Consider the following 27533-nt stretch of genomic DNA (forward strand, 5'->3'; position numbering starts at 1 on the left):
GACAGGTGTTCCTTTGTTCGACCACCCACAGAGTTCTTTCTCCTAAAGCGAAGGGCAGAGGCACAGGAGACTCTTGCCTGGTGTGAAATTCCTGGGGATAGCTAGGTCTGGGCTGCTTCCCCCAGGTGTAGTTGGAGACCCTCGGAAGAGCAAGCCAGACTGGGATCTCATTCCTATGTACCTTGGCTGTGGGGATTCTCTCTGCCTGCACTTTCCAGGGAGCGCGGGCAGCCTTTCCTTTCCTCTTCCCATACCTCCCTCACCTGAGGTCCCAGCCCAAAATGTTCTCTCAGGCACACAGCTGCTAAGAGTGTATCTGTGGCTTCTGTTCATTTCTCTCCTGTCCCCATCCTTTCCTCGGCTCCAGCCCCGCTGTCTCTTGATTCATGGGCCCCACCCCCACATCCTCTTGGGCGCCCCCATCTTACTCTTCTGCATACCTGAACACAGGTGCAGGCCCTTCTCCCTCAGGACGTTCCTCATTCATCAGTTCAGACCCTCTTCCTTTCTTCCTCCCTCTTTCCTGGCAGTCCCAGTCCCCACCCCTATTGTCCGCCCTAATTTTTCCTCCGCACCTTTCCTTTCCCTGGCTCAACAGAGAGCCTCTTCTTCCTCATCTTCAGTCCCTCCTTCACCTCTGCCACGATTCCTCATCTCTCTGGGCAGCTCATTCAACCTACACCGCGTTGAGGCCGAGCTGGGTGCAGGGTCCCCAGGCCTTGTGTGGGGGTAGGGAGCGGGAGGACCAGGATGGGGACACGGACGGGGGCGGGGCGGGCAGCTGAGGCCCCTCCCGCTCCGCTGCTGCTTCGGCTGCCGCGCCTTTGATCCATGGCCTGAGGCCGCCTGACAGTGGAAAATGCGGGGAGACAAAACCACTCAGTCAAAGTGATTCCCAACAACTGTCTCCCCGAGATAAGGACTCACTGGGCTCCGCAGCCTGCTTAATTCCTGCTGCCCGGCCTGGGATCCCGTGCAGCAGCAAGTCAACTGGCAGCAGAAGCAGCTTTGAGAACCAGCCTGGTCCCTAGACCCAGGATGGGGTGCAGCTCCGGGTACCGACATCAGGGGTGAACCCAAGACAGGGGGTTGTGTATCCGGTGATACTGGCTAGGCCCCCTTCTCTTTGCAGTTTCGGAGATCCTCCTTGTCCCATCCCCACCAAGGCACTTTCCCTCTTTCCAACATTCTCTGCCTCCAGCAAAGGCTGCCCACTCTTGATCCTCAGCTCTTTCACCCTCCACTTTCCCCAGCCTCTCTCATTCCTGTGCTTGCAGCACTAGCTTTGCCTTCTAACTTTCTGGATAGTTCTTGTTCCCTCTGTAGAGCATGGTCCAGGCTGTCTGTTGTCCTGTGTCCCCAACACAAAGCTTTACACATAGCAGGTACCCGGTAAATGCTCAGTACTAGGGACAGAAAGTGGACCAGCCTTGTTTGGACCCTGCCTCCAAGAAGCAAGAAGCCACCACTGAGACAGAAGCCTTCAGAGAGGAAGGCATACCCAAGATAAAGTAGGGGGTGGTCTGTGGGTCCTAGACACCCCCACCCAGGGGCATACTTCTTGGCATGACAGTTAGGTCTCTAGGAGGCTGGTCTAGGCTCTCTGTCCTTGGCAATAGGGTCTAGAAAAGCCCCATTGATAGGAAATTTCAGGGACCCCATGATGGACAACTTCCCACCATGGTGTTGGCACAGAGAGCTTTTCGTGTGCCTGGTGGCAGAAGCAAGGGTCAAAGGAACTGGATTCGGCTCAGGAGTCCTGACAGCCAGGACTGGAAGGGGAAGTTCTGAGAGTTAGTGAGCACCTGTGGATGCTGGGATGATGCAAGCAGAGCAGATCCTTCACAGGCAAGAGAGAGAAGATCAGCACCAGGGTTTTCTAGAGATGGGCATCGAAAGAATCTAGGGTGTTTGTTAAAACTCAACTCCCAGATCAGTCCATGACAGTCATGACAGGTCTGCAGTGGGCACAAGGAACCTGCTTTTCAAGATGGCACTAAGTACCTGAGGGAGCCCATTGGCAGCCTGGCACCCCAGAGCACTGGATTAATACTGGCAATATTGCCCAGCATGGCTGGAGACTCTGCCAAAGACCTTCCTGGTTTCATATGCTTGGGTCGCCTGTATACCTCAAAGGCGTGCCAACCCCCTTTTCTTTATAATATGACTCTGAGAGCAAGTGAAACATTCCAGCAGTCCCACTGTGTGGAAGGAAGAGGCAAGGAACTTTTACAAGGGGCAGTCCCCTCCCCCAGGCTGGGGAGATGGCTCAGTTGGTAAAGTGTTTACTATACAAGGCAGGAGGACCCAAGTTCAGTCCCCAACACCCACCTAAAACTCTATGTGACATGGAACAGTTGTAACCCTAGTCCAGGGAAACAGATAGAGAAAAACCTCTCGGGCTCTCTGAACAGTTGGTCTAGCCTGAACAGTAAGCACGGGTTCAGTGAGAATATTTGTCTCATAAGGTGAAAAGCGATTAAAGAAGATACTTGCAAGGGCTGCAGAGATGGCTCAGTGGTTAAGAGCACTGCTGCTTTCCCAGAGGATCCAGGTTCAATTCCCAGCACCCACCTGGCAGCTCATAACTCTCTCTCTAGCTCCAGGATCTGATGCCCTCTGGCCCCTCTGGCCCCTCTGGCCTCTGTGGGCACTACAGGCATACAGACACACCCATGAACATAAATTAAAAATAAATAAGTATTTCTTTAAAAAAAGAAGACACTTGATATCCATTTACCCACCTCTGGTCTTCACATGTATACCCAGGCATGTGAATACACACCCACACATGTGCAAATGTGTATGGTCATGCATGCATGCATGCGTGCATGCCAGCTCTCTCTCTCTCTCTCTCTCTCTCTCTCTCTCTCTCTCACACACACACACACACACACACACAACCACAACCACACATCACTCCCTCCGAAAAGGAAAAACAAAATTGCCTGTCAGTAGAGTCTGTTGGGAACTGCACTGACACTTTGTTCCCAGACATCTCAGAGCTGGGCGACACCCTGGAATAGCCTCTGTCTTACATGGCACCTGGAGAGGCCCTGAATCTTGGCTGACAGAGAGACTTGTTATTAGGCTTCTCTGAACCTGTTTCTGCTGCTGAGCCAGGGCGATGTCTTGACAGAGCCTAGTTAGTCATGGGTCCAAAACAGAAACATCAGCAGCCTTGTGGGTAAGACAATAATGGCCAAGGGGACAGGAGACCCACCCTGCCCTCTCTCTGTCCCTCCATCCTGCTGTAGCGCAGACCTCAGCTCCCCAGGCCCAGAGGACTGCCAAGCAGAGCTGGCCTGAGGCCAAATGAGCGAGACCCTCTCATCAGACCAGAGCTGTCTGACCAGAGGCATCAGAGGATTAAGGTCCCATGAGGGCCCTGGCAAGTGTCTTATCATAAAGGGGACATGTCCAGGCTGAAATTGAGATGTGGTGCCCAGGGGCAGAAGTCCCTGATCCTTACCCAAAGGGCTCCCTTTCCCTTCCAGCCACAGACATGCCCTCCTGGCCTGAAACTCTCCAGCATCCTTCCCCGAGCTCCCAGGGGGCTCACCCGACTCCCAGCCAACTTCATTCTCTCTTGCTATCTCTGGGGTGAAGTAGCTGCCGCCATTGGGGTTTTGCTCTGCTTTGAGCTGCATATCACATCCTGATATGATTAGTGTATATAGCGGCTGAATTAATGGTTCTCTTTGGTTTCTACCCTGCTGGGCATAGAACTCAGTGCCTTGTAGGTAGGTTCTGGGCAGTTGTGTTACTACTGAACTACATCCCAAGCCCTTTTTGTCCCCACTGACGGTAGTCTGATGGTGACTGAGCACCGAGGACCAGGACCCAGGACCCATTGTCAGCCTGTCCATTTTGCTGACTCAGATGTGAAATCCAAGGTCAGCATGCCAGGACAATGTCAGAATTCCAAACCCAGATCTACTCTGGGGCAAATGTCCTTCCCTCCGATGGGCATAGGGACAGGCTTGTTATCACCTTTGCTGCTCAGATCTAGGCTGTTATTTAGAGGATTCCCAGGGATACTGTGCCCTGAAGGTGTGAGCAGTCCCAGCCAGGTGGCTTCTCCAATCATCCTCTCCCAGCAACCCAACGGGTGAAGAAAGGTGGGCATGTGAAAGGGAGCCCCCAGATCCCAGACCCCAGATCCTAGGGGCCAAGAGGAAATGGCAAGGGAGTAAGACAGGTAGCCCAAGGGCTCCTCAACCTTGAAGTCTATAAGAGCTGTCCTGGCCACCTACTGGACCAGGTTCAACCAGGAGGCATATTGGGGGCAGGATGGACAGAGGGAAACAAAGAAGAAAAAGTCCATATGTTTGGACAGATGGACCAGAGAGCTGCCCTGTGAGACACTGGAGAGAGAAGGAAGGTGGGTCTGAGTGATAATACAGAGTCAGGGAAGGAAGAGAGGAGGAGGAGGAGGAGGAGGAGGAGGAGGAGGAGGAGGAGGAGGAGGGAGAGAGAGAGAGAGAGAGAGAGAACACAGAAGACTAAGAGCAGAGGGACGAATTGGGGCTCGGTGACAGGGGGCAGAGGCAGGGAGAGAGAAGCAGAGGGGAGGCAAAGGCACTGTAGTGAAGGCTGATGGAGGGTCAGAGCCCTCCCGCAGAGAGGCAGAGATCAGGGATCTGGGAAGGAGGGCCCAGAGCATGGAGGGGGGAGGTGAGCGCAGGTGCTGAGAGGGGTCGGAGGGCTCTGTGAGGAAGGCACCCAGCATCACTCTGTAGCCAGAGGAACACAGATTGGAATTCCAGCCCCACCAGCACCCGGCTGTGTAGCCTTGGACTGCCCTGTCCACCAGATCAGCAGCAACACGGGCCCATTGTGTAGCCCCATGGGGTGACCTGCTAGAGTCGATCTAGCGCAATCTCCAGGTAGTACTGCACCCCCCACACACACACACATCAGAGCAGAAACTTTTTCAGAAGTCCTGGCTTCCCAGGATGGCAGTGGTGGTCCCCAAACTCCCGGACTCTGAGGTGAGAAGTCCTGCCCTTTTGCCGAGTGTTTTCCTTTAGTTCCAGATAGTACCCTGACAGATGCTTCCTGTGATTAATGTCACCACCTCCTAGCCCTGGGACCTGCTTTTCTTCCCCAAGCCATGGCTGGCTGTGGGTGGGCAGTACAGAATCCTGCCTGGCCTTTTCGAATCCTCTTCTGGTCTCTCCCTTCCCTAGGATCCCACATGAACATGGGGTACAGACCAGTGATATGGGAGGGAACCCAAGTTTTCAGATCGCACCCCAAACCTTGAGGACCTGTAGTCTCGACATAGAATGGCAGTAGGGGGGACCCTGCATAGCGGGAAGTACTGCCAAAGTTAGGGGGTCTTGGCCAGTTTAGAAGGTTGCTGTCAGATTTGGGGACCACAGTTAGAGTTAAAACTGATCATGTCGAATCAGAGAGCATTCTTTGAATAAAAAGCAGTGCTTACTAGTTATGTGATCTTAAGCAGCTGACTGGACCTCTCTGTGCTGCTAATATCCTAGGTACTCTGAGGATTCTATGTGTACCTGGTCTGAGTCCGCAGTCAGAAGACAATGATTTCAATTATGTATAGCTATATTTAGAAGTGCAGCCAACTCCAGGGTCATGGAGTGGGGGCTCAGATTGGAGCTGGGGATATTAGTATAGCATTCTAGTTTCTCCCCGTGTCCCCCCTGTCCCTCCCTTTCCTGTATAACCATATAAACTGAGCCGTCAGCATCCCCATCCCAGCCAGTGAGCCCCTATCTCTAGCCGCATCTCTCCCGCCCCAGGATGGGAACAGACAACATCTCAGCGCGGTCCCCAGCCTCTTGTTTGTTTGCTATGGATTCCTCCATGCCGTGGGCACGTTTTTTTGCTAATTTTGTAGCTGCCTTTATCAAACGAGGATTCACAGGCGCCTTAGCCTCGATAAGTGGATTAGTCTCTGCGCTAAACAAGGAGGTGCGGGGGCGTGGGGGCTGCGCCACAGAGGAGGTTTGTTTCCGGAAGAATGGAGACAGCGTTCTCTGCCCCGTGCGGGGTGTCTGAGGCGCTAGAAGGGCCATCTGCACGCCTTGTCTCAGCTAAGAACTTGCTTGCTGGAAAGCAACCCGGAAGCCAAGGGGAGGGGCTAGGAGTTGGTGGGTGGGGGAAAGGGGACTCTGCATTCTTTCCAGGCTTATGATCCACCTGGGCTCATCATACTGAGCATGGGAGCACCTGCCTGGATGGAAATACTCTCATGGCTGTCTCCTTCCTCCTTCCCTTCCAGCCTCTACTTTCTGTCTCCTCAGCCTCTTCCACTGTGTCTTGACTGGGGATTCAGGCTCAGCTCTTGCCGACTTCCCTGATCCAATTGAACAAAACCACAGCAACAAATTTGCAGGCCCTGGAACTCCAGAAGCAAGAGACGGGTCTGTTCAGAGGCTCTAGAATATTCCCTGGAGCTTCCTTAGCATTGGTGATCTCTGGGGAATGGCTCTCTGGAACCCCCAGGGTACCTCCCAGTCACCCCAGGTTGTAGTTGACAGTGCTTCCCCAGAGGCCCCAGAGTGTACCTTTAAAGTATGTGTTAGCTCTTCAATGTTGGAGCCATGAGACGTTAGCATCATGTCAAGTTGACCCTTGGTCTCCAGGAAGTTCCACCATGTTTAGTTTGTGACTTTGCATGGCTCATGATGGCTTACCAGGTGTTGAGTCTGAGAGAGGAAGCAAAGATGTCTGGGTGACCAAGACAAGTCACAGACACAAACAGGGAATCTGGGGGAAGGTTCTGGATCGTAGCTCTTTAGAGATCAAGGCAGGAGGGAGCCAGATAGGTGAACTGGGTAGAGCTCAGAGGAGTCCCAAAAACCTGGGGATGAAATAAAGAACAAGAAGGAAGAAGGTAGAAGCATGCTTGCTCAGATAAACCATGAAGGCTGGTTGAGAAAGTGGGGTGAGGGACCCCAGTGGTTCCCTCCCCCAGACCCTCCTTAGTGTAAGTGGTTGGGGTGTTCAGCTCTCTACTCTGTGCTGGCTGAGGGGCCTAAGAAGCAGAGGTGCTGAGAGAGGAAGAAACAAACGGGTGGAGCGGAGCACCACGGGCCCTCAGCTGGTCCTTAGCCGCTCAGTCTCCCAAGCTGCCTCCAGCTGAGTGTGATTTTGCTATTTATTTACATGTAATTATTGCTATGAGGTGCAGATATTAACGCTGTCAAGAGCAATTTGCTCTGACATTTTTCATTCCCTCAGTGCCCCCGCCACTCTTGATGGGGCCCAGGGCTCTCCCTGCTTAGCCACGGCGCGCGCTCGGTGGCCCGGCCCAGAACCACCCAGCCGGCAAGGAGCTGCGTCAGAGAGTTCACTGGGCTCTTCTGCAAGCCCATTAAGCTCTGAAATTGAATTTGGTCTGGGAGAGGGTGGTTGCTCCCCACCCTGCTTCAGTTCTAGCAGCCAGGCTGGCTCAGGGCCTCCCTGCCCTGCCATCCACAGACAAAACTGGTGGGCAAGGGCAGGCTTGCTGAGGGCATGGGCTGTGGGTTTGAGGGTAGCAGATTGCAACAGAGAGAATGATAAGGACCTTAAGGGCCACTGTCAGAGAGGCAGGTTGCACATGGCCTCGGTCTCACGGATGCAGCCTAAGATGGATGTGGCCACTCATTCTCTGCCTCACCATCTGGCCAGCCAACAAGAATGGGCGAGGGAGGTGGAGCATCAGGGAAGTTAGGGGGAAAGGAAGTGACCTGAGTTTGACCCTCAGAACCCGTATCAAAAGCCTGGTAAGGTGGTGAGCACCTGTAACCTAAGTGTCGAGGTAGAGACAGGAGGGTCAGGTTAGCTCCATGTTAGTGAGAGACCCACGGTGGGGGTCACAGAAGAGGAACATGTAAGGTTGTCACGTGGCCTCCACTCCCATATGTGCACACACAGAGGGAAGGAAAGAAATGCTGAGTGGCCCTGGGGACAGGTGGCTGGAGGGATGTCACAAGAAGAGTTTGCTCTGTAGCCCGTGAGGCATCTCAGTTACTGTGAAATAGGAACAGGATCTGGGCTGGCCCCACACTGCCTCCCTCCAGGAGGTGTTAGGAATGGGATCGGCTTTCAGTGTACCTTATGGTATCCACAAGGAACTAAGCATACTGATCTCAATAAGCCTCTGTTTCCTTTTAGTGTGTGTGTGTGTGTGTGTGTGTCCGTCAGTCCATCCATGCAGGTGTGTATAGGCACTGTGAAAGCCAGAGAGGGCACCAGATCCCCTGGAGTTAGACTTGCAGGTGGTTCTGAGCTACCTGGTGTAGGTGCTGGGAACTGAACAGCCAGTGCTTTAACTGCTGAGCTGTTGCTCCAACCCCTAAACAGCTGTTTTTCATTAGGCCAACACTTCACAGGGTCAAGGCCGTGGGGTGTATGGCTGGCTCCTCCTCGAGCTGACCAGGAGGTGTCCAGAGGTGTCATGGCAGCCTGCTCATTCGAAGATGTCTGCTGGGTGGAGGGACAGCCCCACTTCAGAAAGATTGAAGTGTGTGTCCCTGACCTGGTGTCTTTCTGATTGGTGGAAAAGAATGGCTGCCCACACATAGTAGATGGGAAGATGCACACAGTAGGTATCTAGCAATGTGGGCCTGTCAGTTTAGGGGCCAGATAGAAGAAACTGAGACCCATGGGTCCTTTTACCCTGTTGTGGGGAACTGGCACTCTGGGTGAGCAGCAGCCTGAACCATCATGGCTGTGGGTCCCTAACGCACTGTGATGCATGCCAGCTTGTCTGCCCAGACACTAATGAGGCCTCACTGCCACCACTCAGTCCCTGCCACCACCAATCTACAGATCCTCTCTGACAATTATGAAGGGGACACCACACACACACACACACACACACACACACACACGGGGGGGGGGGGCTGAGGACCCCTCCTGCTTCCCTCTCCTTCACCCCTCTGCCGCCTCCTCCCCCTCAGCTTGGCCAATTAGGCTCCTGACACCTGGAGCCGCTGACAAACTGTTTCTGTCACTTGCTCTCTGTCTTTCATTAGGGGCAGCAGAGGAGGGGGAGCAGGCGAGGGAGGGGAGAGCGATGGGATCTTTCATGCTTAGTAAGGCCGGCTACATTAATTACAAAACGGCCATTTGCCGCGTGAAACTCTGCTAATTAAATTTATGCAATCATTATCTTTAAATAGTCATATCTTTCCCAGCGATCGGCTGGTCCCTTCCTTCCCAACCCCTCTGCCACTGCTCCTGGCAGTCGCTCTAATCCCCTGGCCGTGTTTATCCAGCTATCAGAGATGCTTTTCCATCTTATCCTCCTTTACCCACCCCCCACCCCACGTGGACACCCCCAACCTAGGCCAGCCTAAGGATCTGCCCAGGGAGGGATGGTTAAAACCTCCACCATGTCTCCAGATGGCAGGAGAGTGGCACTTTGTCAACCAAATACCAGATGTCTAGATATGTTCTTGACCTCCAGCAAGAGGTCATCCCGTCCAGGATGTCCTGTCCTGCCTCCTGTCCTGCCTCCCTAGCTCTGTGGGCTAGGGAGGGGTCCCTAGAGAATCTTTAGGATTGGGGGGCATAAGCACACCACTAAACCTGCCCCTTTTGCTTTTCATTTAAGCAAGCCAGATACACGCCAGGCCTGGGCTAGAGAGAAAAAAACCTCCAGTCCTTGTTTTCCTCCTGAACTTGCTCAGTTCAGCCAATGTTTGTTGGACACCTACTGTGTGCCAGGCACCCAGTCTGTCCTCAAGCAGCTCGTGCCCATCCATGGCGATGGCGCATGGCCCCGATAGAATGCGTAGGTATTGAAGTGTTTGTGTGTTTGGGTGTGTGCTGTGGACGTGTGAGTGAATTTGCCGTATGCACAGCAGCAGCCTAAGCCTGGGAAGAGTGTGGGGCTACCGGAGAGCTGAGGGCTACCTCTTTGAGGTGAGGCTCCAGCCAATGAGGCGACAGGCTCTCCTTGACAGGCTCTCCTTGCCAGGCCTTCTCCAGTCTCTTTGGATTCCAGGAGGGCCTTCCAAAGTCTCCCCTGGATCCCTTCTGATGATCCCAGAGGGAGAGCCCTTTTCCCCTTCCTCCTCACTCCAGGGGATCTTGCCTGCAACCCTTACCTTGCACACATACACCAAACTCACAGGTGTACTCAGACGTGCACAAATAATATGTCTATGTACACACAGATAAGTAGTACCATGTGCACAAATGTGTACAAATGTACACAAGCACAAAAAGATTCTCCTAGGAATGTATAATGCTTGCCTGTGCACACACATCTTGAATAGGATAGTCCCTTGTGCACACACATGCACAACTGACGCTCATGCACGCACACGGTTAACAGCTATGAGAACATGCACTCGGTCCTTCCATACACATGTGTGTGCACACATAGCCCTCACACACATGTGATATTCACACCCATGTCCGCATGCAGACAAAAATCCTCTATGTGGTATTCCCACGTATACACACATACACACAGCAATCGTGCGTATACACACCTAACAGCATTGTGCACTCAGTACTCCCGTGCACACATGTGACCCATACACATGGAGTACACACCATACTGAGCTGCTGAGCTGATTGGTAGAGCACACCTCAGCACAGGAGAAGACAAGAGCATAGCACTGAAAGCCAGGGCTCGGGATCTCACTATTATTTGCCCCTTAGGTGACTCCAGGCAAGCCCCAGAGCCTCAATTTCCTCATCTACCCAGTAGAGTAACTGCCTCAGAGTAGGCCATGGACTTGACAGGGACAGGCTCTGGGAACTGGAGGATGCTATGCTTCAGCAATTGAAGAACTCTCTGGAGGCTGGAGGGAGGCAAGAGTGGGGCTTCCATGTGAAGTGGGGGATGGGGTGTAGCCCCTATACGCTGGTGAAGGGGCAGGGCTGGGGAGGCCTGGGAGAAATCTTGTTTGGAAGTTCCGAGTCAGCACCCGAAGCCCATTACTGCAGTCCACAGGGGGCTTGGGGGGCATAGATCCTCTTAGCAGAGAATTGAGAGTCGGGAGAGGGAGAGGGGAGCAGTGGTAGCTGGCTGCCTGGGTGGGGGATTTCTCGATTGCTCTAATCCCAGCTGGAGAGAGGCAGGGGACCAGCAGGAGGGAATGCTTGTGTGTGTGTGTGTGTGTGTGTGTCTGTGTGTGTGTGTGTGTCTGTGTGTGTGTGTGTCTGTGTGCTTGCGTGTATTGAGATTGGAGGAGGGGATAGAGATGCATAGATCGGCACAGGAGAATGTGGAGGTGAGAGGCTGTGGTGTGTGGGAGTTAAGTGTGGATCAGTTCGCCTCTGTGCGGTATGTGGATGACTCATGACCTAACATGTGTGTGTATGCGTGCATATTGCACATGTGCATTTGTATGTGTGTGTATCGTGTATCTTCCATGTCTTTGCCCAAGTGGCCCTGGCTATGTTTTGAGGCTACCAGTGTAACAAGCACAGAGATGACTTGTAGTGTGTCCCCATTGGAGTCACCTGGGGATATTAAACAATATTCCCAGGATCCAGACAGATGATACCAGTGAACAGCGACATTTTTGCACAGCCCCCAACAAGCCCTGTCTTCCATCCCTGGCAATGGAACAGCCGGTCACCCGTATGTCCCCACTCTGGCCTGGCTACTTTCGGAAGTCACAGTGATGTGTTTAGCAAGAGGTTGAGTCAGGGATGGAGCTAGACCCGAAGCTGGAGGAGCAATATTTTGTGTGCCATATCAGAGAGTCCTTTATGACCAAACAGTCTGACAGATGGTGGCAGTAGGAGTGGGTGGGGGGTGGCAGTAAGCCCTTTACTAAAATGTACCTGCAGAGGTAAAAGAGTGTTCTTGATGGTAAAACAGGAAAACCTGCTTGGGCATCAGAAGAAAGTTATCCCATCTGTGGATACAGGCTATACATGCCTGTACCAAAATGTGAGTGTCCCAGCAGCCCAAGTCTAGGAAACCTCATAGACTTACCCCAAATCCTCCCAGCCACCTCCTCTCTAATGATGACTATCATCATGCCTGAGGGGGTGTGGCTTGCTGAAGTGTCCCATGCCTGCTCCCTTTTGGAGACTGCAGCCCACTCCTAGGTAGGATGGACCCATCCCAGAGCAGAGCCAAGCTTCCTCCAGAAACATAAAGACAGAGCCGAAAAGGACACATTCACCCAGGTGGCTGTACTCTCTAAGGTTCATTTCCATCTCAGGGGGTCCCAGGGCCCCTTCTTGCTCCTCCCCTTTAACCCAGGTTTTAGCAGAACCAGCAGGGAGGGAGGACAGCCGGGCTGACTGGATGCTGGGCACATCCTCACTGCATTCTCTTCACATTAACACTCTAGGCAGCTGAGTTCCACGCTGTTCCCATCACAGAGATGAGAAGACCAAGGCCTGGTAGATTAAAGAGCTTGCAGCAGGGGTAATGGGGGAAGAAAGTGTGAGGGTCAGGGTGGGGGCAGAGTGGGCTCAGCGACGTGGTCTTAAGTGTCTAAACTAAAAGACCTGATCCTGAAGCCAGGCGTAGGAGTGTCTGTTTGCAAGCCGGTGCTCTGCAATTCACGGTTACTTTTAGCTACACAAGGAGTTCTGGGGCAGCCTTGGACTATATGAAACTGGATCTGGTAGGACAGTTGAGTGTTCGAGGCTAGCCTGGGCTCCGGTGAGACGCCTTCCAGTCTCCAGGAGGATCCCCAGCCTTTCTGCCTTCAGCTGATCTAGAGCCCTTGAGGAAAGAACTGTAGTGCTCAGGGCCTCGGAGAAGGAACAGTCTCCAACCTGCAGCTGGTCACAAGGGTGGGGGTGGGTGGGGATCTTCGACCTAATGGTTGCCCTCCCATTACCTTCTCAGTCCTGGGCCCATCTCCTCCCTCTCCCTGCCACCCAGAGCTTACCTACCACACAGCCCTGGTTTAGCTATGACACCTCTAATTTCAACTCCGCTCCCCAAGCCATGCTGGGTTATCACAGAGGGTGCAGAGCTCCAAGCTCAGGCTCTTCAGTCCCCAGGCCCTCGGGCCAGCTCAGGAATGAAGGGAATTAATTACATTCTACCATCCCCTTTTAAAGTAGGGGAGCGCGTCGGGGCGTCCACAGAGGAGGGGCTGCAGAGCAGAGGCTGTGGAAGGAGAGGCACCCCTGAAAGCAGCAGGCCTCTCCCCAGGGGCGGAAGAGGGTGGGTGAAGCTGGCCCCTTATTGATTTAGCCAGGTCTGGGCTGGGACTGATTTGGGGAAGGGGGTGGGGGTGAGTGCGCCACGGGGTTGGGGGTGGGGTGGTGGTGAAGGGGGAAGAAAGGAAGAGAGAGGAAGGTAAGGCTGTCAGTCAGGCTGACGGACAGCCCCGAGATTTGCCTTCAGATAAAACCTTACAGATGTGGAGGTCAGTATTGATTTTGAGTTAGTAACGGTACCTTACCAAGAAGTAATACATTAGTGAAAGCAAGGTCACCAAGATAAAGCAAACCCCACCCGGGAGAGGCCTCGGCATTCCTGAGGGGGCGTGCATTACCGCAGGAGACCAGTACTTCCTCAAGTTCAAAAGTGTGCAGGCCCAGACCTCCGCTGAGCCCCACTGTGGGCAAGATGCTTCCTGCTTCTGTGACAGAGAGACTTCCTACAGAGGTCCCCAGGCCTCTGCACCCTCAGTGCCGGGAAGACCCCAAAACCTAGTAGGAGCACCACCTGAGAGACTGAGACCCAGGCATAGACCCTGGAGTGGCCACTAACCAGCTGTATGAAATCCATTCCCTGGTGCCTCAGTTTCCCCATTTACAGATTAGGGGTAGAAAACCCATTTGCTAGCGACCATTTACAGCAATGACTTGGTACCACCACCCTGGCTGAAGCCTCTCCTCCATGGTAGCTGCCCGGTTCTCTTAGGTTTTGCCCTGTCTGTTTGCTGGAAAGGGGCTCTCGGGCAGATGAAATGGAAACCATTTGATCCACAGGCCTCCAGGGACTCAGATCCACCATTCACACCTACCCCAGATGTGGATTTGATTTGATGTTCCAGGCCAAATCCCATTGAGCAAATCCCATTATAGGAAAAGCTCCCTGGGCCGAGCTGTCTGTTAACCGGCAGGGTCCAAGGCCTTCAGAGCCACTGGGCACCACACAAACCCCTTCCTACAAAGGGCTGCAGGAGGCCTCATAGCTCCCAGGTCTCCTCGCCGTGTAGCCCTGGCTGTCTTGGAACTCACTATGTAACCAGGCTGACTCTGAACTCTCAGAGCTCCACCTACCTCTGCCACCCAAGTGCTGAGCATCCAGAATCATGCTCCACTTAAAATATTTTTAAAACGAGTTCATTACTTTCCAGTGTGTGTGTGTGTGTGTGTGTGTGTGTGTGTGTGTGTGTGTGTACCTTCATGAGTCTATGTACAACATGTCCATGCAGGTGTCCAAGGAGACCAGAAGAGGGCGCTACAGTCCCTGCAGCTGTACTTAAAGGTGATTGTGAGCTGCCTGATATGTGTTCTGGGGATCAAACTTGAGTCCTCTGCAAGAGTCCTCAGCCATCTCCCCAACTCCCTTGATGTTGACCTTCTGGCTGTTTCCTAAGCTTATTGGGTGTGTTCTCACCTTGGGGCCTTCGCATTTGTAGATTCCCCTATCTGGAAAGCCCTCTGCTGAGCACATCTTGCAATGACTGGTTCTTTTGAACTTGGTGGATATGAACACTCGAGACAGGTCTACCTTAACCCCGCTCCCACCCCTCTTCCCCCACCCCTCTGCCTCCAGTGCTCTACCGCCCCATGCCCTTCAGGGTCTCATCCATAGTGGTCTCCTGTAGTCCAGATTATACTTTGTATCTGTCTACTTCTTTGTTGCCAGCTTCCTTCATTAAACTGACAGCTTCAAGAGGGAGTTGGGATTATCCTTTGGGATGTCCTAGTGCTTGGCTTAGGGTCAGGTGCATGATAAATGCTCAGTAAATATTAGAGCCCTGTGTGTGAATTCAGTGAGCCCTCTGAGCTCGCTGAGGGCTGCAGATACACAGCACACGCTGGAGCCGCGAAGCAGTTGAGAGCGCGTACTTTGTGCCACCGCAGCATCCCGTGACACGTTTGCTGGATAACAAATGAGTGCATGAACGTTCTTGGCTTTGGAGAACACAACAATGTGGGATCGCAGAGGGGCCTGAGAAACTGGACTAGCAGGGAAAGGTGTGGTCACAAGAAGCCCTTGCTGGAGCCCTTGCTAGTTCGCGAGTGACCCCGTCAGGTCAGGGTGGGTGGGTGTCTGTCATAGAGACGTGTGTGGGTGTCTGTCATAGAGAATGTGCATGCATGGGGTCTGTGGAGTACCGCCTCTTCTCCCTACCCACCCCTCTCCTTTCTACTTCCCCCACATCTTTTCTGAGCTGATGGTAAAGGGCGGGATTAGAGACGAGCTGAGCCCCAACCTCCTCCAGGATCCTCCCACCCTGATGTGTTTTCGGAAAGAAAGGAAGGGGCCGCTGAGTCTATTCCTGCAGCCCAGGCTCCCTACAAGGGGTAGTGAGCTGTTTGTAGGAGACAGGATGAGTGTCATCATTTAGGTGGAGAAATGCGGTCTTGATTAGGAATCAAACACAGCTGGGAATGGAGTCTCCCAGGCCTGGATCAGTTTTAGAGTCCTGAGTTCACCCTGGAATCCCTATACGCACCCCACAGCAGGTTTCCCAGCCTTGGGGACACCCATCTTGAAGATCTGAACACCACAGACCCAGGTCAGGGTTTGGCTGTCGTCACATCCCCAAAACCCAGCACCCCACTATTGATCCTGCCCTGCCAGAGATGTCAGAGGCAGGGTGAGCCTGCGAGCTGTGCAGACAACTTAGAGTGGTCCAGGTGCATCCCACACAGTTTCACGCATCCCTTTCACACCTCCCCGAAGACTCAGAATATCTTTGCCATCTTAAAGGGGTCTGCAGGGTTCTGCCCAGCCTAAAGATCCCACCAGCAAAGCCTATGGGCAGCTGCTATCCCCTCCTTCCGGCTCTGCTTAGGGTCAGGTTCACAAAGTCCGGGCACCAAAAGAGGTGCTTCTCCTCTTCTACTGGTTCCCCAAAACCAGATAACTACATTCATAGCCATGGGGTGGTGCCCTCCTAAGGGCCTTGGATGGGACAACTTGATCCTTGGGAATCTGTGGCAGGTGATCTGAACCATGAACCGGGCCCTAGCCTGCTGGCTCCCTGGCCGGCTGTGAGATCTCTGTGGACCCCCCTGCTTTTGCCTGAGAAATGGGTTCTTAGCTCTGTCCCACATGTCTCCATAGTGTTCCAGATGGGGGACTGTCATGCAGGCGAGTGACTAAGGAGAGGTGTGAAGGGAGGGGCCGCTGAGGAGCCTGTGAGAACAGGACCCTGTTTCTCAGGCTCTTAGCCTGAGCATGTCCAAGGCGGAGCCTGTCCTGGGCAGAGCTCCCTTCAGCCTCCCAGCCACCCTCTAACTCAGCCACCTTCACAATCTCTTTCCATGGGACTTCAGGAGACATGGGATTTCCGGGCTGCCTACGCCCCCCTCAGTTACGCAGCTGTTAAGTATGAGAGCCCTCCCTCCATCCAGGGCTTGAAAAACCTGTGTGTCTGCCCTTGACCTGTTCTTCTGCCTCATCCTGTGCAGGCCAAGTCATGGGGAGACAGATGTCCTCAGAGGGGTCTGGCTTCAACTTTTCTTGGACTGGCAGCTAGTCTTATGCCTAGAGACAGGTGAAGAGGTCACATTCAAAGCTATCTCTCTCAAACCCCTCAACGTTCTGTGCTGTGAGGATCTTTGCTTATTGCCCAGACAGTTTGGTCCCATTCTTTTGCTTCAGTGGGCAAGGGCCAGAACTCTGAAGTTCCATGGCCTTCAACCTAGGGCACGAGGCTAGACTTGTTATCAGTATCTGTTGAATGACTCAGTGAGCACCCCAATGCCCAACATCCATTCTTCAGGCTGAGTTCCTAGAGATCAGTCTGGGGGGTCCTACTGCTGAACCAGGCCAAGCAGGCTCATGGGTGAAAGCCAGAGACAGCAGAGATGGGTCAGAGGGTTAAGGGCTGCCAAGCCTGATGACCCAAGTTCGATCCCCAGGACCCACATGGTGATTTCCTTAGGTTGTCTTCTGATCTCCACATGTATGCTATGACATGCACCCCCCAACACACACACACACACACACACACACACACCACGCAGACACACATACACACATGAACAAATAAAATATTAAAAGCACAGGCTTTGTGCTTTGGTATAGTAGAGGTAGGAGCTCAAAGTCCAGAGTCGAGAATGTTACAGTCAGCATGACAAATGTGTGTGTGGAGGTCATGAAGCCAGGAGGACCAGCCTCACTTCAGTGTGTGTGAAGATGGGCATCCCAATCTGATGGGGAGGCACAGTCAACTAATTATCAGAGGGAAGCTCCCTGACTGATGAGAGAGACATGATCATCTAGTTAGGAGATTTAGGAATGCACTCAGCAACTCAGGCGCAATTCCACCATTCATTCACCCCTGATAGGCCTAGGGTGTCCATTATCTAGTGAGTGTATTTGCTCATTCATGCATTCACTCATTCATTCATTCATCCCTTCAGCTGATAGGCCTAGGGTGTCCATTAGCTAGTGAGTGCATTTGTTCCTTCATGCTTACATTCTTTCATTCACCCCTTCAGCTGATGGGCCTAGGGTGTCCATTATCTAGTGAATGCATTTGTTCCTTCATGCTTACATTCATTCATTCACCCCTTCAGCTGATAGCCCCATAGTGCCTTTTTACCTAGTTAGTAAATTTATCTCTTGTGCATGTGTGCATTTATTCGTTCTTCCATTCATTCATTCAGTCAGTCAGACACCTAGATGATCGGCCCAGACTGCCCTTTGTCTAGTTGGTGCCCATTCGCTCATTCATTCATTCATTCATTCAACTGATAGACAAACCTTGTGTGGCTAGCGTGTTTGTTAGTTCAGAGACATATACACCCATTCATTATGCATTCATTCATTTCTTCACTCATGTAGCTGATGGGTCCAGGATGCCCCTTTGTGAGTTAGTACATCATTCATGCATTTAGCCCTGGCTTATTCGTTCAGCTGATAGGCTCAGAGTGCCTCTTGTCTTGTAAGCACCCATCCCTCATTTATTCACTCGTTCAGTCAACAGACCCAGGATACCCTTATCCAGTTAGTGAAGTTACTCATGCATGCATCATTCCTTCATTCATTCATTCAGCAGAAGGCAGAGGGTAACCCCCTCAAACTAGGCCATAAGGGACAGAAAGTGACAAAGGGCCTGCCTTGCTCCTGGAGCTTCTGATAGGGAACAGTCCCTTGGGCCCATATTGGGCAGGGAAAATACTGAAGACCAGCATCCATTTCCTACACAAGGCTGTTATACTGCTGAGGTCTGCCCTGGGCCTCTCGGTTCGGTCCTTTCGCGATGGTGCCCTGGGGTCCAGCCTCTGGCACTGCCTGTCTCTCCTGCAGGTGATGAGCATCCTCAGCAACCCGAGCGCGGTGCCTCCACAGCCCCAGGCCGACTTCTCCATCTCTCCGCTCCATGGAGGCCTGGAGTCTGCTTCCTCTATCTCAGCCAGTTGCAGCCAGCGGGCCGACTCCATCAAGCCAGGAGACAGCTTGCCCACGTCCCAGTCCTACTGCCCACCTACCTACAGCACCACTGGCTACAGTGTGGACCCTGTGGCTGGCTACCAGTATGGCCAGTATGGCCAAAGTGAGTGTCCCCCTTGTTGCCCACCTCCAGTGGGCTGGTTTATTCCTGGGCAAAGTGGTGGCCAGGGTGGAGGGTGTTTCTTTCTTTTAAAATATTTAAAATTATCTTAGTTTATGCGTATGAAGGTTTTGTCTGCCTGTGTGTCTGTGTACCACGTGAGTGTGGTGTGCCATGGCCAGAAGAGGGTGTCTGATCCCCTGGAACTGGAGTGACAGATATGTGTAAGTCATGCTATGGGTGCTGAGAACTGAGCCCAGGGCCTTGGCAAGAGCAGCCAGTACTCTTAACCTGGAAGAGCAGTCAGTGCTCTTAACCACTGAGCCATCTCTCCAGCCCTCATTTAAATCTTAAAATAAGCCAGGCAATGGTGGCTCACTCTTTTAATCCCAGCGCTTGGGGAATAGAGGCAGGTGGATCTCTGTGAGTTCAAGGCCAGCCTGGTCTATAGTGTGAGTTCTAGGACAGCCAGGACTGTTACACAAAGAAACTCTGTCTCAGAAAACAAGCAACAAAAATGAAACTATTTTTTTTTAAATTTAGTTTTATTTTATTGGTGTTTTGCCTGTATGTATGTCTGCGTGAGGGTGTTGGGTCTTGGAGTTAGAGACAGTTGTGAGCTGCCAGGTGGTTACTGGGAATTGAACCAGGGTCCCCTGGAAGAGCAGTCAGTGCCCTTGACCACTGACCCATCTCTTCAGCCCCTACAATTTTTTTTTAATTGTGTGTGTGTGTGTGTGTGTGTGTGTGTGTGTGTGTGTGTGTGATGTATGTGAAAGGAGGCATGGACTTGGACCTGAGTGGAGGGGTCAGAGGACAAATTCAGGGAATTGTTTCTCTCTGTCCACCTTTACATGGGTTCTGGGACTCAAACTCAAGGTTGTGTTTCACCCTTTGAGCCATTGCTCAGGCCCAGATGTCCCTTTCACAGGGAAAACAGAGGCCCTTCAAGGAAGCAGAGGTACCTAAGATGTTCTGAGCTGCCCATCCAACCCGCTCACCTCTGAGTGAGACTCTCACTTACAGCCCGAGAGCCACAAACGTCCCTGCATTTTCTAAAGGCCAAACTTTAAAATATAAGAAGAACAGGGCAGGGTCATTTTTATTAACATATTTTATTTAACCCGATATACCCAGAGCAGGTCACTGCTTCACACAGTCAAGATGTGATTACCCAGGAAACAATCTATCTTATTTTGTTCAGACTGCCTTTGAAACTTTGTTGCTATCTGTTAGTGATACTGGGGCTCGAACCTAGGACCTTGCCCAAGCTAGAGAAGAGCGCCACCACTCGGCTACATCCCCAGTCCTCTATTGACTTCTTACTTTGAGACAAGGTCTCACTAGGATGTCCATCCACACTGGCCTGAACTCACTCTGCAGCCCAGATGGGACTTGAATTTCTGTTTTTCATCTTAAAGTTCATGAAGGGGCTGTTGAGGACGTGGTACAGCGCCCCCAAGTCCTTCTAAATAGATTTGTAAGTTTTCAACCATGAAACTATGAAATTAAAGATCAGTTTTTGAGTTTGAATGACATAAAACTGACATCTGAGAGTCTGTTCCCCATTGCACCAGGGTCAAGTGCAGGACAGTTAGCTGCATGTGGCCGGTGGCATGAAGTGGGGACCATACAGTGGGGGATCTGATTCCCTCTTCCCCATATGCATGGGGGGGACGGCTTTGTGTAGAGCTCTGTCTTCTGTATGACTCCCCCTCCCCCGGGCTCCAAGGTTTCACATACCCATTCCAGCCATTGTTCCCTTGGCATCTTGCCTTGATGTGGGGATGGCGGACCCTCAGGCCAACAGCTGGACAAGATGGGCTTGACCACAACCTCTGGCTGCCACCTGATAGGGCCAGCAGCAGGGCAGGCCCAGACAGGATGGGGGAGCCAAAGGTCACAAAGCTGCCCTCCTGCCACCTCCCAGCAAAGGCCTCACCTGCTGGTGTCAAACTAATCAGGAGAGCGTGTGGAGAGGGTGAGGCCTCCAGCCAGAGGGCATCCTCTCCTCCAGCTGCTGCCTGCCCCTGCCACACTGACCTCTGCTTCCTGAGGCCCCCAGCCCACTCCAATCACATGGCCTTGGCCTCCACGGTTAAATGAGGGCCAGCTGTGTGGACCTCCACCTCCCATGTGCCTGTGTGCATGCTTGCATGTGTGTATGCATCACAGGTATGTTGCAGTCCAAGTGTCTGTACACAGCTATGTACAAGTGATGTGACTTGGATTAATTCAGCAGCTGCAAAATGGCCCCGTATTTTCAGATAAATAAGTTGCCTATAAGTGTGTACATTTGTGACGAACATACATGTTTACATTTATCTTTAACTATATGCAAATACATACAAATGACCACTGGTACAGGTTTATGGTTTTGCATGTATGAGCACACACAGGCACACATACCTATGACAGACAGCATTTAGTAATATGCACACGTTTAAATTTTCATGGGTGGGTTCTTAAGGGCTTGTGTGTCTATTTATGTGTGTGTGCATTGACATGTGTGTGTATCCTTTGAGTACAATGAGTATGCAGATAAACATTATTGTGTGCAATCATGTATTTTGGTGTGTGCATGTGCATAAAGGCGTCTATTATTAGGCATGCTTGGGTGCTTGCATGGTTGTGCTGTTTGTGTCTGGATGTGTATATGCTGTGTCTGGTTATGACTGTGTATGCAGTTTTATGTGTGACTATGGATTGTGGGACTGTGAGTGTGAACACACGTGTGAGAAGCAGATTTACATGACCATCTGTGAACAGGATGCACCCATGTGCACAGAGCCTTTCCAGTGGGTCCCGGGTTGACCTCCTGACCCAGCACATGTTCCCAGCCCAACACGCGACACACATGCTCTTGATAAAACTTTTGAGAGCAGCAGCAGCAGCATGGCCAGCCCCAGGCAGGCGTTAGTCACACCCGGAGCCTGGAGCCCCTGCCCTGCTCCAGGGCGCCTGCCCAATTCGGAAATAAAATTAACCCCAAAGTCGGTATGGGGGTGGTAGGGGAGGGGGATCAAAAGAGAAGGGGCCCAGGAGTCCAGAAAGGAGAGGTAGTTGCCCTCCCTCTCCTTCCTCGCCCCTCCCCTCCTTTCCCTGCTCCTCTGTTGCTGCAGGGAGCACTAAAGACTCCTCTTGGGCCATCTTCTCCAGCCCCACATAGACCCCACTCACTGAGGCTCTTCTTCTGCCATGGACAAGATACACATCTAGCCTCAGCTTTCCCACCTGCAGGACGGGTCTGGGACCAGACAGATCATCTCAGAGGTTTCCTGTCACTCCATCTCCTTTTCTGTTGACATTCTGGAACAGCCCAAGAGCATGTCATCTTCCCATTAACTACCTGCCAACATTCCCAAGCACACACAAGGCCAAGTTCCCTGATCAGCTTGGAAAGTCACGCATTCCTGCACACACTTCCCTTATTGGTCCTGACCCACCTGTCACCTGCTGTCTCTTGTTCCATGCTTGAGTTTAGCTCCTGTAGCGCTGTGCAAAATGTGTGATTATTCACATAGCTTTCACAGTTCCTGGGTCCTCAGCTTGCTCGGCTCAGAGAAGTAAGCAGTGTTCCCAAGGTCCCACAGCAGGGGGATTGTGACTCAGCTTTCCAACCTCAAACCACAGGTGGATCCAGTTTCGTGCAATACCTTTGCTATTCATTGGTGCACACTCGCTTTCCAGTGTGCAGACTCATGTATGTGAGTTCCACTGAGCATGTGCGCAGAGGCGAGGCATAGCTGTGCAAAGTGCGTGTGCAGGAAGGGAGGAGAAGTGATGGTTAGTTGAGCATCTACTATGGAGTTGACATCCTAGCTACACTACCACACAGAGCCGTATGCTTGGTAATTCCCACTGCTCGCTACAGAAATGGCATCTAGAGAAATCACCTGCCTAAGGTATTGGTGGGCGAGGTAGCCTCGCCTGCATCCCAGCCCTCACTTTCAGGCGTCCTTGGAACATGGACCTGACCCAACTCCTGTGCAGCAGAACCCTCCCCTGTCTCCTCGGGCCTCTCACCTTCCCAGGGACACCTTCACACCTTCTTTTCCAGCTCTGGCCACGTCCATCCATCTGCCCATCTCTCAGCGTCCCTAGGGTGGGTGGGGGCAGGAGGCCAGGGACGGGGCACATGGTAGATTAATATGGCCCCAGTGTTCCCAGAGGCCAGGGCCACACTAATGATGGCGCTGATAGAACGCAGGAGTGTGAAAAGAATTTTAATAGATCTGACAACTCTAATAAGAATTTGTGTCTAGAAGGGTCCTCCTCTGGGGCCGCTCGCTGACGAGGCATTGATGGCTGAGATTTGTTTACGGGTTGGCATTGCTGGCCCATCTCCTGCCAACTCCTGATTACTGTAATTGGAGATGTTCAGAGCCCAGGCGGGGTGTGAGGCAGGAGAAGGGAAACACGGAGGGACAGAGTCCCTGATGAGGAATGTCACCTCCCTGCCTTCTCACCAGCCCCTTGGCTCTACCCTAGAAAGAGGCAAGCAAGCCCTACAGTTGGCCCCTTGGGTGCTCTGGAAGTTGCCAGGGTCAGCAGGAAAGTTGCTGGGAAAGCTCCTACTATGTGCTGGGGGAGGCCAACCAGGTAGCAGGCATAGCGTGGGTAGAGGTGCCAGAGGAACGACTCTTTATTTTTCCTGCATTTATACGTGTGTGTGTTCACGTATGTGGAGTTGTACTCATAGAGGTCAGAGGTCAAGCTCAGGCATCATCCTCAGACATTGTCCATTTTGTTTTTGAGACAGCATCTCTCACCGACCTGGAACTTACCAAGCAGGCTGTCCACCAAGCCCTGGGGGATCCAGCTGCCTGTCTCCCCAGCATTGGGGTCCAGCTTTTCTGCATGGGTTCCATCCAGGGATTCAGTTTTCACATCTGCACAGTTCTGTCTATAAAGCCATCTCCCCAGCTCCATGGGTGTCAACTTTAGCTCCTCCAGGCCACTTGTGAAGTGTTAGTCCGGACTGGAAACTGTCTCTCCTGTTCCACGTGTAGGAAGAGGGAACTGTCCTCCCTGAGACACAGAACTCATGTCCCCTAGTACACAGTAAGAGCCAACTAAGTGTGGACTCTGCCTTTGCTGTTGTCCCTCCCCAGGGACAGACCCCAGAGCCCATCACAGCGATAACTAATGATGAGGTCATGCCAGAGCCCAGCATGGCATAGACTGAGGCAAGGTAGGCCACCGCCTTCTGTGACCAAAGAAAGGTCACCGGAGGTGATGTGTGCCCTTAGTAAGTTCGTGACATTGACTGAAAAGGAAATAAGACTATATAGGGGGAAGGGGCAGGCAAAGTACCTCAGTCTTGAAGGTCATATGCATATAGAGGGTCATTTCCAGGGGTGCTCCTGTCTCAAGGTCGATTCCAGGAGCTGCTGATGAAGCTCAAGGCTAAGGAGCCACCAGGCTTCCTGGGTTTGAAAACATGGGAGAAAGCAGCTGATTTTAGTTACAGTCCCCAAGGACCTCGGCTCTACCTCTGTCAAACTGGGAAAAGGGACAGCCACGCTACCTGGTTTGTAGAGCTGGAATGAGACCCAAAAGCACCCCAAGTACAGGGCTGGGGACAGAACAGCACAGGACTAGCTCTTTGCAGCTTCTGGTTCTATCCCTTCTGTGCCTGTCACCCCTCTGGGAGGGTGGCTTACTGGTCCCTGCACCCTGGAACCCAAGGAGAAATGACCGTGTGGGCAGAGCTGCGGGGTCTTCCCAAAGCTAGAGCTGGAAATCCCACACTGCCCACAGCTGCCTCTGCTCTCCCAACCAGAGCCTGGGGCCGAGTGAGTGACGGCACAGACCCTTAAGCCCAGGAACTCATCACAGGAATTCCTCCACTTACCCACCTCAAGCCCGACTATCTGAGGCACAGTCAAGGTCCAAAGAGACCTCAGGACATCCTTTAGAGTCTGAGATCTTGTTCTGAGCCCTCTGTGACAGTTTAAAAAACATTGACCCCACCCCTTTGCAGATGGATAAATAAATCTAAAAGGGAAGACAGTTTGCTCACAATCACATGGCCAGGAATGTGGCCACCCTTGGCCACCCCTCCTCCATATCACCATTGAAGGCCATATTTATTCTGGGCCTGCGCTCTACCCTCGGAGGCTATGTGTGTGGAGTCTTTTAACTTTCTCAGCATTTTTTTGGTCCAGATGCTATGTCCCATGATGCCAGCAAGGAAACTGAGGCTGAGGTGGTGTGCCTCAGATCATACTCAAGGTTGGCAGTCACAGAATTGAAATCCAGGTCATTTGACACACACACACACACACACACACACACACACACACACACCGTGTGACATAGCTCAGCTACTGAGATTGTCCCTCTGGCCTCCCTGGCCTAACCATCAGGCTATATCCATCACCTCTCAGTTTTACCCTCCCCACCCCAAGGTGCCAAGCTTGGGGAAGCACAGATACTGTCTCCAGGGAGCCCAGAGGGCAGGTGACAGAGGGAGCCTTGTGATGCTTCATGCACAGCTTCCCATCATCCCCTGAGTCCTCTGTGTCATGGGAGTCCCATAGGGTGCACTGGCGACAGTCTCAAGGCCCTGCCTAGAAGGCAGCATCCTGCACCCTGGGAGGCTTAGCCACATGCCTGTCGAGTGCCTTGGTCAGGACAGATTTCTTCTAGAGCTTCAATCAGGACAGGTCCACTTGTAGGCAGGCAGTTGTAGCTGTGTATGATAGACACCTGTGTCTCCCTCTTACATTCACGGGACCTGCGTGTGCATGGGTGTTCCCATTTGTGCATCCACTCACAAGGGCACATGGTTCACACACGTGTGTGTGCTTGCTTAGTGTGTGTGTGTGTGTGTGTGTGTGTGTGTGTGTGTGTGTCTCAAATGGGCATGGATAGGCATTGTTCTGTATGAACGGTCATTCTATACTCAGCATTACCTTGTGAAGACACTCTCGTTCCACTGGTCTCAGGGCACCCCCCTACCACCACTCATGTTCACACCTCATCCCCACCAATGCCAGCCTGTCTTCACTGAGGTAATGGGCCGTGGATCTCAGCCCCCACTCTTTCTCCCGACGGCCCCCTTGGCTCACTTGCAAAGCCACTTTGGCTCTTGATCAAGGGCACTGCTCGGCCTCGTGCATGAGACACTCTCAGGGTCCAGCACAGGTCAAGAACCCTCATCCTCAGTGCCGCCTGGACTCACTCAGCCGGGTTCACTAGCCTCCCCATGGCCTGGATATCCAGAGGGCTTGTGGGAAGGGAGCTTAATTCTCCACTGAACACTGGGATGTGTGTCTGTACTTGCCCACGGGGTCAGAAAGAGAGCTGGGAGAACAATAAGCTTTGAGTAAAGACCTATAGAGTGGCTGGAAAGGAGGTGAGGGAAAGAGATCAGTGGAGGAAGAAGGGGTGGGAGAAGGGTGGAGGGGTTTTAGTTTTAGTTCTGCTGCTGTGGTGAATACCCTGGCCAAAAACAACTTAAGGAAGGAAGGAGTTCATCTTACTTACAATAACATGTGATAGTCCGGGATAACGGGGAAGTTAAGGCAAGAACTTGAAGCCGGTCACATCACACCCACAGTCAAAAGCAGAGAGAAACAAACGCACTCACCCCACCTTGCCTTTGGCTAGCTTTCTTCTTTCTTATACAGCTTAAGGCCCCCTGCCCAGGGAATGTGTCACCCACAATGGACTGGGTTGATTATAATCAACTGGCAGTCCAGACAGTTCCCCACAGACACGCCCACAAGCCAGCCTGATCTAGACAATTCTTCCAGTGAGGCTCGCTTCTCCGTTAATTCTAGGCTGTGTCAAGTTGATAATAAAACCTAGCCAACAGAGGATAAGGGAAAGATGGACAGATGGACCAGAGGATGGAATAAATAGAAGAATGGATAGATAAATAGTATGGATAGAAGAACAGAAGCCTAGGTCGGGAGATGGAGAGCTGGAAGGAAATGTGTACAGATGAGTGGACAGAATAATGGATGAATGGAAAATGGGTGGATATTAATTGATGGGTAACCAGACAGACAGAGAGAAAATGGATGGATGGATGGATGGATGGATGGATGGATGGGAAGACAGACGATAGATGGTTGTAAAAAGGGATGGATGAATAGACATGTAGACAGAAGAATGAATGAATATAAGAATGGATGGATAGAATGTTAAGATGAATGGGTACACAGATGAATGGATGGACAGAAGATGGATGGGAGGACAGAAACATGGATGGTGGATGGATGTACAGGTGGACAGAAGGGTGAAATGAAAAAAGAACCTCAATTTCTAGAAGCTTCTCTCTCTTTCCAGCTGCTGTTGATTACCTGGCCAAAAACGTGAGCCTGTCCACACAGCGCCGCATGAAGCTTGGGGAACACTCCGCCGTGCTGGGACTTCTCCCTGTGGAAACAGGCCAGGCTTACTAGGGCCCCTGGGGCAACTTGCCCCAGCTAACTTGCCCAGCCTAGCCCTTTCCAACCCCTGAGCTCCTCACCTCCGTTCCTTCATCTCCCTGGGGTCGAAAAAAGCCAGGGAAGAAACCCTTTCCCTTCACATAGATGGCCCCCTGGAGACAGACAACCAGTATGTCATATGCCCATGGTTAGTGACCTAGAGTGGCTCCTTGGGTCTGCCCTCCCCACCCCCATCTCCTCCAGAGAGGTTCCTAGCCATCCTGCAATGACCTCCAGCTCATATACATTTCTCAGTGTCGTGGCCTTGGTCCTGTCTCAGCACAGAGACTGAGGGTCAACCTGAACCGAGCACCTAGTCGTCAGAGGAAAATGGTGCCAACGACAAGGCCCTGAAATCCTTGGCCTCTGAGTCCTGGGTGCCACAGAAGCAGGTGGAGCTCACCGGGGTGAATCTCTTGCTTGGCATCAGAACTGCATCCTCTTT

At 52.3% G+C, this 27533-nt stretch overlaps 1 protein-coding gene across 2 annotated transcripts in view; it reads left to right on the plus strand.

Moving 5' to 3' along the window:
• Window positions 1-27221, plus strand: part of Pax7 (paired box 7) — a 90627-nt gene extending 63406 nt beyond the window's left edge. For both annotated transcript variants that reach the window (XM_041652716.1, XM_041652717.1), the window contains exons 8-9: window positions 18401-18647; window positions 26946-27221. In XM_041652716.1, coding sequence (XP_041508650.1) covers window positions 18401-18647; window positions 26946-27061 — 363 coding nt within the window. In that variant the 3' untranslated portion in view covers window positions 27062-27221. The remainder of the gene's footprint in view (window positions 1-18400; window positions 18648-26945) is intronic.
• The last annotated feature ends 312 nt before the right edge of the window (window positions 27222-27533 follow it).

The sequence above is a fragment of the Microtus oregoni genome, unplaced genomic scaffold (genome assembly GCF_018167655.1).
Source record: "Microtus oregoni isolate MIOR12 unplaced genomic scaffold, Mior012 000005F_ref0000423, whole genome shotgun sequence".
Classification (NCBI taxonomy): Eukaryota; Metazoa; Chordata; class Mammalia; order Rodentia; family Cricetidae; genus Microtus; species Microtus oregoni.